This window comes from Solanum stenotomum, chromosome 9 (assembly GCF_019186545.1).
Source record: "Solanum stenotomum isolate F172 chromosome 9, ASM1918654v1, whole genome shotgun sequence".
Lineage (NCBI taxonomy): Eukaryota > Viridiplantae > Streptophyta > Magnoliopsida > Solanales > Solanaceae > Solanum > Solanum stenotomum.
Genome location: NC_064290.1, coordinates 14738184 through 14750931, shown reverse-complemented (window position 1 = coordinate 14750931; position 12748 = coordinate 14738184). Strand labels below are relative to the sequence as shown.

At 35.0% G+C, this 12748-nt stretch overlaps 1 protein-coding gene across 1 annotated transcript; it reads right to left on the bottom strand.

Moving 5' to 3' along the window:
- Window positions 1-5728: 5728 nt before the first annotated feature.
- On the bottom strand, window positions 5729-10237 carry LOC125876404 (protein LAZ1 homolog 2). Its single transcript, XM_049557589.1, has 8 exons — window positions 10022-10237; window positions 9873-9929; window positions 9498-9606; window positions 9033-9214; window positions 8865-8953; window positions 7378-7627; window positions 6447-6674; window positions 5729-6240 (listed from the first exon to the last, which is right to left on the bottom strand). The coding sequence occupies exons 1-8, from the start codon at window positions 10169-10171 to the stop codon at window positions 5968-5970; spliced, it is 1338 nt and encodes a 445-aa protein (XP_049413546.1). The 5' UTR covers window positions 10172-10237; the 3' UTR covers window positions 5729-5967.
- Between the last annotated feature and the right edge of the window lie 2511 nt (window positions 10238-12748).

Genomic DNA, 12748 nt, shown 5'->3' with positions numbered 1-12748 from the left:
AAGTATCTTCAGAGGGGTAGATAATTGGGTTCAGAGACGCATGATTTCATTCGTTTAGTTGTGTTTATGGTAATAGTGTCACATGTCCATCAGATTGGTTAAAAACTATTGAAAAAAAAGACTTGAGAAAGGAGTGTACACACATTAGCTCGAGTGTGATGATAAGTGCTTTGATTTTGTTTTTGAGTTTAGTAATGAGTACAATTGAATTTTTAGCGAAGAATATTGTAAGATCGATGGAGATCCGATCAATGATAAGTGAAGATCTATGAATTCATAAGAATCTTCAAGGTACAAGCTAATGTTGATAGATAAGGGGATTGTGTTATACGGTTGAATTTACAATTTAGATTTTTCATTGTAAGTCTACATTCGTGGTGATATATTTTGTCAAGGTATGAATTGGCAAGGTGAGAAATGATCAATTGCATTCGATATTGAGCATTTGAAAGGACTTACACTTGTGTTGAGTCGTAAAGTTTATTACTATTGATTGTTAAGTACCTAAGAAATGTTTCATTAAAAGTGTTGGTTTGTAATAAGGTAAATGGTCGGAGTGCTTATGATGGTTGTTAGTATTGTAAGTATGATTCACTAGCTATGCTCTCGTGTATTTTCACTTTTGTGGGTGGGTCCCTAGTGGTGGATCAGGGGTACCAAATCCTACGATGATGTCTTGGTTGAGTGGGAATATTGGAAAGATTTGGTTATTTCGAATGATATAATTGGTGTTGTCTTGGAGTTGTTAAAGTATTTTAGTGGTTCTACACGCACCACTTTGCTTATGAGAATTTATTGAAGAGCTACCATGCGCATTTATGGTTGTCCGACAATCTTAATATTCATCTTGTCGTCGAGGTCATATATCGATTATGTGTGGTTGAATGTGGGGATCATTGGGTCCAATTCTACTATTCTTAAGAGGTAACCTACAATTACTAAATCAAGCATCTCGATAGTGTTGTTAGAGAGTTTGTATGATTGGACATATCCCTCGATGAGTATCTGATGTCTAAAGATCAAATTTTTATAACTTAAGCTCATGAAAATTTATGTTGTGAAAAGGAGATGTTGATAAGAACTATGATTGTTTGAGTATTATGAATGTGTGTTGGTTGGTTAAGTCCACCTCTAATTGTAGCGAGTATTGATTTAGAAGTTTATCATGGTTATGTGAGAAATAATTCGTCTTGATGGTTGTGTCAAAGACCTTGATAACATGTTGCAGACATGTGTACGATCAACTTTGGTGGTTATTGGAAGTAGCTTTGTTGTTAGTTAAGTGTACATACAACAATAATTATCACTCGAGTATTGTGATGACTTCATTGAGGCATTGTATGAGAAGATGTGTAGGTATTCAATTGGTTGGTTTGGGGACGGAGATTATATCATAAAGTGAGACTCAGTTTTGTTAAACAAGACCTTCTGTATGAGGAAGAACCAGTTGAAATTCTTGATCGCGATGTCCGGAAGCTAAGGACATGCGGGACAAGTATCCCCAGTGGTTCAACGATTCAGGTACTACTCTACTCTTGCTTTAGCCCTTTTCTCCTAGTTTGTCACTCGGGGACGAGTGATGGGTAAATTGGTATTTATTGTAATGACCTGATTTTGTGGTTATGGAAAAGCCAGTGGGGACAAATTTTAGGTCGGAAAATTTTTTCGTAGTAACTTGAGATTTCCTAGCCTAGTCCAGAATTGGACGAAATCGGAGTCATGTGAGTCTAGGGAAATCTGGTAATGATTGGGTGATTTAATAAGGAATCAGTACGACTTTAATAAATTGAGTTCGGGCGAGTAGAACTCCCAAAACTGATTTTAACGTGAACGGGTATTGTCTGAGTGTCATGGGATGAAGGTGTGTTGTGAAATGGGGGTTTGAAACTCTTAAATCGACCCACTGGTTCCCTGCAAGCCGCTGTGACAGGATTATTACTGCTAGGGCGGGGCTGCTGTGGCGGGATGGGGCCTGCCATAGCGGGTAAGTCACAAATTAAGTCGGAAATAAACCCCAAAATTATTTTACTCTGCAAGTTTCGACTTTGAAAGCTAAGGAACGACCCCAGGTGTTTTCTTCATAGTTTTCCACCATTCTTGAGGCTAAAGGTAAGGTTTTCACTTCCCGAATCCACTTTTCTATTCGTAGAACTTAGTTTTTTGGGTAATTATCGATGGGGGAGGATTTTGATATGTGATTTAGGGTGGAAGGAACCCTAACTTAGGTATGGGGGTTAAGGGTTTGGCCTAGGGTTGATGCTATGGTTATAATCTGGGTAATTAAGTCTTGTTTATTGATCCTCGCTTTATTATGATTGTTTGTAGACCAAGAACAAGCGGAAAGAATTCGAAAAGGAAAGAATCAAATTTCTTAGGGAATTCAAGCTTTGTTCGAGCTAGGTGATGGTTGTGATTTCATGTTGGTGTGATATGTACTTGTAATTACTTCTTTGTAATATATGTATGTATGCGAATGTTGCATTATTGATCACACTATGTGTAAATGAGGATGATTGAATAATTGTATGTCATGAATCATGACTTGATTGTATGATTATGAGAATGTACATTGTGATTGTGATTGTGATTGTGGCTTGTTGAATGGATCGGGTGTTGCGTTTCGACACACTAACTTGGATCGGGTGCCACGTCCGACACATATATGGGATCGAGTGTCACATCCGGCACACTAACTTGGATCGGGTACCACGTATCGGTACACTAACAGTTTGGGTATGGGTTCCGTGAGAGAACCAATGACTTGGCATNGAGTGTCATGGGATGAAGGTGTGTTGTGAAATGGGGGTTTGAAACTCTTAAATCGACTCACTGGTTCTGTGCAAGCCGCTGTGGCGGGATGGGGGCCGCCATAGTGTGCCAAACGCGAATTAAGTCGGAAATAAACCCCAAAATCATTTTATTCTGCAAGTTTCGACTTTGAGAGCTAAGGAGCGACCCCAGGTGTTTTCTTGACAATTTTCCACCATTCTTGAGGTAAAGGTAAGGTTTTCATTTTCCGAATCCGCTTTTCGATCTGTAGAACTTAGTTTCTTGGGTAATTATCGATGGGGGAGGGTTTTGATATGTGATTTATGGTGGAAGGAACCCTAACCTGGATATGGGGACCAAGGGTTTGGCCTAGGGTTGATGTTATTGGTTATAATCCGGGTAATTAGGTCTTGTTTATTAATCCTCGTTTTATTATGATTGTTTGTAGACCAAGAACAAGCGAAAATAATCTAGAAAGGGAGGAATCAAGTTTCTTAGGGGATTCAAGCTTTGTTCGAGGTAGGTGATGGTTGTGATTTCATGTTGGTGTGATATGTATTTGTAATTACTTCTTTATAATGCATGTATGTATGCGAATGTTGCATTATTGATCACACTATTTGTAAATGAGGATGATTGAATAATTGTATGCCATGAATCATGACTTGATTGTATGATTATGAGAATCTACATCGTGATTGTGATTGTGGCTTGTTGAATGGATCATGTGTTGCGTTCCGACACACTAACTTGGATCGGGTGCCACGTTTCGATGCATATATGGGATCGGGTGTCACGTTCGGCACACTAACTTGGATCGGGTACCACGTATCGGTATACTAACAATTTGGGTATGGGTTCCGTGAGAGGACCAATGACTTGGCATAATTGTATATCTTGGGATTGTGAAATTGTACATTTTTCGTAAGGGATGACTAATATTGTATATGTTTGGTATATGCATGTTTTATAATGTTGTGGTTACTTACATGTGTTTCACTTATTAGGATAGCTACGTGATCCTACCAGTACACTGTGATTGTATACTGATACTGCACTTGCTCTTTCTACAAGGCATCTTCAGGCGGCTATTAACAGACCTCGTTTAGAAGATCAGTGATCGATTCGAATTCAAGGGTGAGCTAGTTCTTTCAGGCTGCCATGAGTTCTCTATGTTTTAGTCTACTCTTTTCGGACTCAGACTTTCTAGTTAGTTATTCGTATGTTTAATTGGGTTGTACCCATTTTCTTTAGACTTATGATTCTTTGTTAGAGTTTTGGTACAATGACTTTCAGGTTCTAAGAGTTAAGACTTCTGCATTAGTTTGGTTAAGTTATTTGTTTAAACCTTTGGAATTTATGAGAACTTCGTATTTCTTTTGGTCATTTAAACTTGCTTCTGTATCTTTAAATGTCTTAGTTTTTTGTTGAGTTGTTTATTTTGGATTGTAGTAATGGTTCTCCTACCAGGTTAGTGTGGTGTCAATCATGACGGTCTGGATCGTGATACTTACAAAAATGCTAGTATATAGATCATGTTAAAAGCCTATCCTAGATTGCACTTGAGTACTATCAAGTAGCTGCAGGTCAACACAAGTTTCGAGGTTGACTAGTGATAGTTCCGTTATCATTGTGCTTTGTCATCGCTTGCGAGGGCCAAAGTGGCCCACTTTTTAACGGGTCGTTTGGTTGGAAATAAGTTATTTCAGAATTAGTTATCCTGGGGTTAGGTATCCTGGGATAACTTATCCCACCATATATATGGAATAACTTATTCCATCACTATAATATGAATGATGAGACAAGTTATCCCAAACATGACAACGAAATAAGATACAAAATTTTTATCCCATCACTATAAGCTAAGAGCGCTTGAAAAGTGGATGAATAATTACTACGTGTATTGTAGAAAGGACTATTTTTTTTATTTTTATGCTTGTTCTTATCGTAATTTGACATTCAAAGGTATTTTAAAAAAAGACAAGTCAAATACAATTTATTTATCAATAATGAATAAATGTATTTCTCAAATGAATTGGTCAAACAGAAGTACTTTTCTGATTTTTTCTTCCTGATAAAAGTTAAGAATATTTGACGGTTACGGCCATGTATTCTTAGATCTCCTAAAGTTACGTATTGCAGGCAAACGACTCGTTAATCGTTATTAAGAGGTTGGACAACTTTAAAGAAAAAAAGGAGAATATGCAGTCATTTGTGTATATTCCAAGACATTGTTAATGCATGCCCAAATATAATTTCTAACTACAAATATTATTAATTAACTTCGACTTTAACTTAAAAACACTTTTCTGTTCAAATTTCAATTAAATGCATGTCTAAACGCCTACTTATTTAACAACTGAACTAGTCAAATTTTATTGACGAAATTTTGTTAATCATCTATTAAAACCTAAAATTTAAAAGTAATATAATACTGAAAAAGCACATCCGTAAAAATAAATTATATTTCTCACATAATCATTCAGTTTGATGAATTTATCTATTAAAGTCACTTCTCTTGATTTTATAAGGATAAAATCACATAACGATTTATTTATTTTTCTTAACGGTCACACTCTTCGAAAACTTACATAAAGCCACCCAAACACCCCCTTAAATATTTCATTTGCTTCTCTCTATACGTACTACTAGTTTTACTTGTGTCAACTTCAACTGCAAAATCTACAACAATTGAGTGGTTAATCTTTCTGCCATTTAAATTACCTTTAGGTGAAATTCACTGCTACCAAAGATAACGGCTCATACAATAAAGTGATGCATTTCTTTTGAGAATAAAGTTAAAAGAGAGATCTTTATAACACGATATTCATTGCAATTTAAAGAATCCAAACAACTATTACACAGAGATCATGTTAATATATCAAATGGATTTTCCATTGGTTTTATGTAAATTTCGGGCGATGGTGACTTTTAAAGCAACAAATGATGAATCGTAAAGTGATTTTATTGCTATAAAACAAAGAAAAGTAACTTGAGGAGATAAATTTATCAAATTGAGCAATTTACTCTATGAAACATGATAATGAATCTCACTATGTGCACTCTATAAAAGGTTCCCCTAAAGGTAAGAAATGTACGTATTACCAATAACAGAAAGAAAAAAAAAACTGTTATCTACAAGTCCTGCTAAGTAAGAACATGATGATTTAAATACCTGAATTGACAATCTTTTGTCTATTAACTTGTTTTATCTCGCGATACAGACACCTGAGATCTGTTGTCTCTTGATAATTTATGTTCTTGTTCCTCAATCTTAATCTCCGTCTCTCGTTTATATTTGTTTTCGCCTGATGAATTCTCTTCTTGTTCTTCAATCATAATTTCTGTCTCTTGTTTTTCTTCTTCCTCATCATCGACTGATGTTTGGTGGAAAGTTTCTTGGATCTTTGTCATACCCTTCTCTACCGGCCCCATCGCTTGGTTTATGGTCAAAACTACATCCTTCACAACCTGTTTCAATGGTTTTAGTAAATGTTGCAATTAGATATGATACTTCAACAACAATTGAGCAAGTGCTGAAAAGATCTTACTTTTAGACAAGAGGGGTTGCTCAGATGGTAAGCACCCTCGACCTCCAGCCTAAAGGCTGTGAGTTCGAGTCACCAAGGGAGCAAAGAGGTGGCGGGGGTAAAAAAACAAAACAGAAAAGGCCTTACTTTTTGACCTCCTTCAACAACAATGTCCTGAACACTTTCTCTGACACTTGTCCCTGGAACCTCAACCTTAGTTTCTATCTTTTCAACAACTGCCGATTTCTCTCCATCTTCTATATTTAGAGTTGTTTCAGCCTTTTGGGCAGTAAAATCTTCATACACAGATGTTGGCACATAGTGATACGGTTTCGAGGAGAAGACAAAAACATGAGCAATAGCAGCAATAGCCATCTGCAGAAATGAGAGTTAAATATCTCAGGGCCGATACGTAATAGTACTTGTTAAATGGGAAGTTTTTACTGAGCTAATAAAGTGGAGAACTAGACACCATGTGATTGATATCACCTAAGTCTCGATATCAGTATGACACCATATTTCCCAAAAGTGTTTATGAATAACATTTGTCCAATAAAATCTTCCACTTTCTTAGATTGTGCTTCATGAAAATTTTAGAATAGAATCAGTTTCCAAATTGCATTTCCAGTCTTACTTTGAGCATATCATATTTTTATAACAATTTACTTGTATTAAATGGGGGGATTCACAATGCGGATGATTGTGCCAGTTCAATCAACCTACAAAATCAGAAGGAAGAAAATCGAAAAGCATGATTATTCAAGATGGAAAACACTTCAAAGCTTCTGTGTGAAAAAAATGATATTGCTAATATCCAAAGAGAAAAGACCTTAGGTTCGGTAGCCCTTCACATCTAAAGAACTCTTTAACCATAAGACCTGGGCCAAGTTTATTTGTTCACTGTTCTTCGACCATCAGATAATCAATATTTCTTCGCCCAATTACTAAACAATATGTCCCCAACATGTTCAAATTTCATTCAGCACATGAAGATGATTTGATGTTGCAGATATTATAGCTTTCACTGACTATAGAACTCGAAGCATTTCCATGGAATTAAAAAGCAAAGAATACCTACCTCTATGCAGATCAGAAAATCTTGCAATCCAGTCTGGAACTTCCGTTCCTTTGGGAGCACCCTTAAAGAACACAACAAGGCGATACCCACCCCTTGCCACCATGTTGCAAAAACAATGGCCTTGAAGCTAATGAATTTTGCTAGTGGTTTTATCGACTGGAGTTTATGGTGAGTCACATTATAAAATTGGACAAGACAATATAATGCCCACATCTGGCTGAAGTTTAGTACCACAGTGATATAGGGATATCTGCAAGGAGAAACAAGCAGACAAGAGTGATATATCAGTGTCCTATACAACAACAGCAACATAACCAGTGTAGTCACACATGTGGCGTTTGGGAAGGGTAGGATGTATGCAGACCTTATCCTACCTTTTTGGGGTAGGGAGGTTATTTCCGATAGATCCTTGGATCAAAAGTGAAGTTATCGAAGTAGGGTTGCAAGAAAGTATAACAGCAAAATAGCAAGATCTAAGACAAATAAAGCAACAGACAGAAAGACATTGTAAAATAAGAAACTACACGACTACTAAATACTACTACTACTACAAGGAGCAGAGGAGATGAGGCTAGCCCCTTGCCTCTCCCACACAGTACGACAACACTTGGCCACCTACGAACCTACTACCTAATCTTTGACCTCCAAACCTTCCAATCTAGAGTCATGTCCTTAATAAGCATGTATCAAAGTCCTATAACAGAAAAAATTGAGCTTCCAGGCAAAAATTGCTGCTACACTGATTTATTGTAAGCTACCAATTGATAATAAATTTGTCAAGGTCTGCAGTTGAAGATGTCACAATCGCAATCTCTCAGAGTGAGTTTCGATTGGTAGTTTACAATTGTGACCTCTTCAATTGTAACCTACACTGAGTTTCGAATTATCCACTGTCATATCATTCTCTATCTTACACAATGCATTTTTCACTACCTCCTATCATTTTACTTTCATTAAAATGCTGAAAACAGGCTAGCTCCTGCTGCTGCTAATCAAGGTTCTGAGTCCAGGAGAAAGTGGATGTGAGGAAAAGAGATCTTTGGTCCACCTTCATCCTGATACAAGGACTTGAATGCTAAATGAGGAGCGTCATATAGGAACTCCGAAAGATACGTCTCAAAGCTAAAATGAATGATTATGACCATTAAACAACATGAAAAAGGAAAGAAGAATGGTTTGATGATCAATTGTTCATCATATCCTTATTATCTGAAAAAAAGAAAGAAAAATGCACATTAAATCCCCTATCATTAACTTTGATATTAACGAGTGCAATACAGAATTATACATGAGTTAGCCAATCAACTATTGGCAGTCAACAGATTTCGTTTTGAAGAAGGATCCTTTGGAATCTAGATAAATGTAGCTGTGATGACACTAATGGTGTTTAAATTACACAGCTATATGTAGTGCTTAATGTGTGTAGTTGTTTCTCACACTTCACAATTTATACTATACGTAAAATTTAGATGGAGAAAATGGCATACCCATAGTGCCAGTTAAACTTTCCATCACCATATACCCCAAAAATCTCCAAAATAAGAGCTAGGAATGCACTGACCGTCTTCAAAATCATCTGTCGAACACAATGACATTAGTATGAAGATACCGAGTACAGCAGCGTAACTATGGAACTTTCTTCCCCTTTGACATACATATTGTACAAGACCGAATTTTTCTATAGTGAACAAGTGCTTCCCCACGACATATGGGTGGAAAATGAAGTTATACAACGTCCTTTTTTGTGTCACGGGTTTCTCCTCTCCTCCTAGCAATGACTGGCAGATTTGTTTCCTTGATTCATCTTCAAGCAGTTCAACAACCTGTCGCTCACCCCCTGCCACAAATCCATATCATGCAAGTTATACTCTGGTAATTTTTTTTAAGGACTGCATGTAGTAGACCCCACAAACTTAAACACATCCATTAACATGCTAAGTTAGAGAAACTCCTCTTCCGTCAAAGGTACCAAGGGAAAGGTTGACTATTGCCACGGTTAAAATATCAAAACATTTCAGATATTTTGATTCACTGTTATCTGGTTATACAAGACTAATAGGAAGTTCTTGAGATATCTTTCGTATTTTTGCAACACCATTGGAAATAGAGATCATGCTTACCAAGGCAAGCGATCAAGTAACTTCCAAAAGAATAGAGTGCAAATGCTTCATAACAGTTCCTCAATATGTCGCAGGCAAGGGAAAGTTTTGGGTTCCACAAGGATAAAATCTGTAAAAGATCAGAACCAATTCATTTAACTCACGAGAATTTGAAGTTACTTATTTAGAAACTTTGCATCAGATTTAAAGATTAATTTAAGCTGTTGCTTTAGTCATTCAGTTTAAACATGTATATTGCATTTAAAGATAGTGTATCTCGTGAAAGATGCAGCAAGACGTTATAATATTATATCTAATTAGAACCTTATTTCTTTTATACATATCTTAATTAACAATTCAGAAATCAGAGTGCCTTTCACTGGTTTATATCCTTACTGATTCAGTTGCATAGACAGGAACCATGAAAATGACCCCCACGATCCATTTTTGTTCCTGATAAGCAAACGGAAATTTAGATCCTACATTCTAAGAAATAAGAATAAAGAGTACTCCTCCATGTATACCTAAATTGATTGAGTACTCACCGATGGATTAGTATAGTATCTGAGATGCTGAAAAATTAAGAGAAGCGATAGGATCAATGCTACCAAGACAAAGCATCCCCCAATTACGAGAGCAGGCTCGTGGAGATCTCTATAAATATTCACATCGAAAGAGATGTAAAATGATGCCATGACACATGATCTCTGTTGCAATTCTCTCTAAAACACTAACCAAACCTGAAAAACAACAATGCAATTAGCTTGGAATGGTTATCGCTTAATCTACGATAGAGGGGAAAAAACAAAAGCACTTCCATAAAGCCTGGTAATCGAAAGTAGAATGCTAGAAGCAAGTAGAAAGTTCTTTCAGCTCCGGCAAGAATTCAAAATTGTAACTCTTGGGGTGTAGAGCTTCCCCGTAACACAGGATGCTTTGTGTATCGTTCTTCCTTTTTAAAGACAACTATGCTCAAACCTGATATGGATTTCACGCACTACTTAAAAAACACTATCTTTCCAACTGAAAAATGTTCAGGGACTAACGTGAATCTATTTTCCCCAATGCATCTTCCATTAAGCTGGTTCTGTGGCACAAATTTATATTTGCAGTGTAATGAAAATGTAAATAACTTCACACTATGAATCAATTTTTTACCTGCCTTACACTACTAAGTATTTTGTATGTAATTTAATCACAACATTTAACGACAAAACAGAACCGAATTAGTGTTTCTAAATACAGAAACATACCTAAATAAATACAGAGAAATTTGCAGAGATTTTATGTATAATTGATGTTCATGCCTGTGTTGTAATTCCGCTACAGATCCGCCAAACTCCATTTTAACATTTCTCAGTACTGATAATAAATTGTATAGTTTTTTCAGGATATGCACACGGCGAGCGGCGAGACAACAGTTTTTTTTGTTCCTTTACTTTTATGTTTGACACGTTGCACTTTGTTTCACAATCGGGAGGTGACTCGCCCTAATTATACTAATTCCCCACAAAATCTTGAGGCTAAAATATAGGGCAAATTACAGAAATCACATACTTTTAAGGTAAAATTATAATTTATCTCGTAAAAATTTATAGTTACAGAAATCTCTCAAACGGATACAATAATATAAGTGTTGATACATTAATTTAATGCGCGAGATACATTAATCGTTATGTAAGATACATAATATTTTATACATGATACACTAATATGATGTACATTTTATACATGATACACTAATTTGATGCGCGAGCCACAATAATATAAGCGCTGATACATTAATTTGATGCGCGCAAATGAGGAATTTTGGAAATTTGTAAAACTTATAGGGAATAATGATAATAAGTAAACTAAAAGGTGAGATTTCTGTAATTTTTCCTAAAATATACTCCCTTTTGCCCATATATATAAAGAGTATTCGTTCATGATAAATATAATCCTGTTTTTATTTACATAAAAAAATAGTAAAAGTACATACTCAATTATATAATATAGCTTGTGAAAAGACATAAAAATATATACGGATTGTACAATGTAACTTAGTTATACATGAGTTATACACTGACTATACTCTAGATTATAATATATACTCAAAATGTTGAAGATAGCTTAACTATTTATAAAGTATACACTGATTATACATAAAATATACATTAACTGGCCAAGCTTGATCAACTCAAAATCACCTCTATACAGTCCCAAACTTTAAATATAAAATCTTCTTGATATTTTAAATAAAAAAAGTAACTCACTTGAAACGATTTACGTCCACGATACATCAATTTTTAAAAAAGATGAAGAAGAAGAAAATGAAAGAAAAAAGAGGAGAAAGAACAAGGACGAAGTCGATGAAGGTCTAAAAAAGATTTGGCAATTTTTTTTGGGGAAAATTAGCAAACTAGTCACAATTACTAACATAATTATTAAAAACATCTACACTTTAAAATAATTATTAAAAATGTCAGTATTTTAGAAAATAAATTGTATCCTAATATAATTAATTTCCTTTCCTTTTATTTCTCAAATTAGGCCCAAATTGGATCATTTTTTTTACTCCACTATCACGTAAAAAATAAAATAAAATATCACCATTACCCACTTACCTCTCTTTCTAGGTTTTACCCATAATTGTTCATTTCTCTCTCTTTACCTTTTCACCATTGTTATCTCCTTTTCTTGTTCAAGAAAATCAACTCTTAGAATTTTCTACACTTTGTTCAAGAAATCTCACAATTAATTCAAAAGATTTTTCACCCAGTGATAAAGGTAAATTCGAAGTCAACAAGTATTTTGTGAGATTTCTTGTGATTTTATTTTTATATTCACCAAGTATTTTGTATTTCGGATTTTTCATCTTTTAAACAATATTGTTTGATTTTTTTGTGAGGTTGTTTTCATATTCACCAAGTATTTTATGAGATTTTCCTCTTTTATGTATTGCGAATTTTTTCGTCTTTTAAACACTATTGTTCGATTTTTTTTATTTGAGATTTTATAGATTGTAGTAATCTACATTAGCATTCATACACCATATATTGTTTGATTTTTTATACATTCATATTTAATATTTTTCGAATTTTGCTTATAGAGTTACTAATATATGCACAAGTGAATACAGATTCAGATTTGAATTTGGTGAAAAAAATCAGAAAAAAAGAACATAACAGACTAAGAAGAAGAAGATAGAAAGAGTCAAAGGAGAAGAAGGTTGCAAATTGTATTCATACCAGAACTGTATTCATATTAATTTTTGTTTGTCAATTGTTTTT

Bases quoted from the DNA above. Each gene is read 5' to 3' on its own strand.
- LOC125876404 (XM_049557589.1), bottom strand. From the start codon at position 10,171: ATGGCATCATTTTACATCTCTTTCGATGTGAATATTTATAGAGATCTC. The intron at 9,930-10,021 runs GTGAGTACTCAA...TTTGCTTATCAG, and splicing joins GATACTATACTAATCCATCG to GAACAAAAATGGATCGTGGG. The intron at 9,215-9,497 runs GTAAGCATGATC...GATTTGTGGCAG, and splicing joins TTACTTGATCGCTTGCCTTG to GGGGTGAGCGACAGGTTGTT.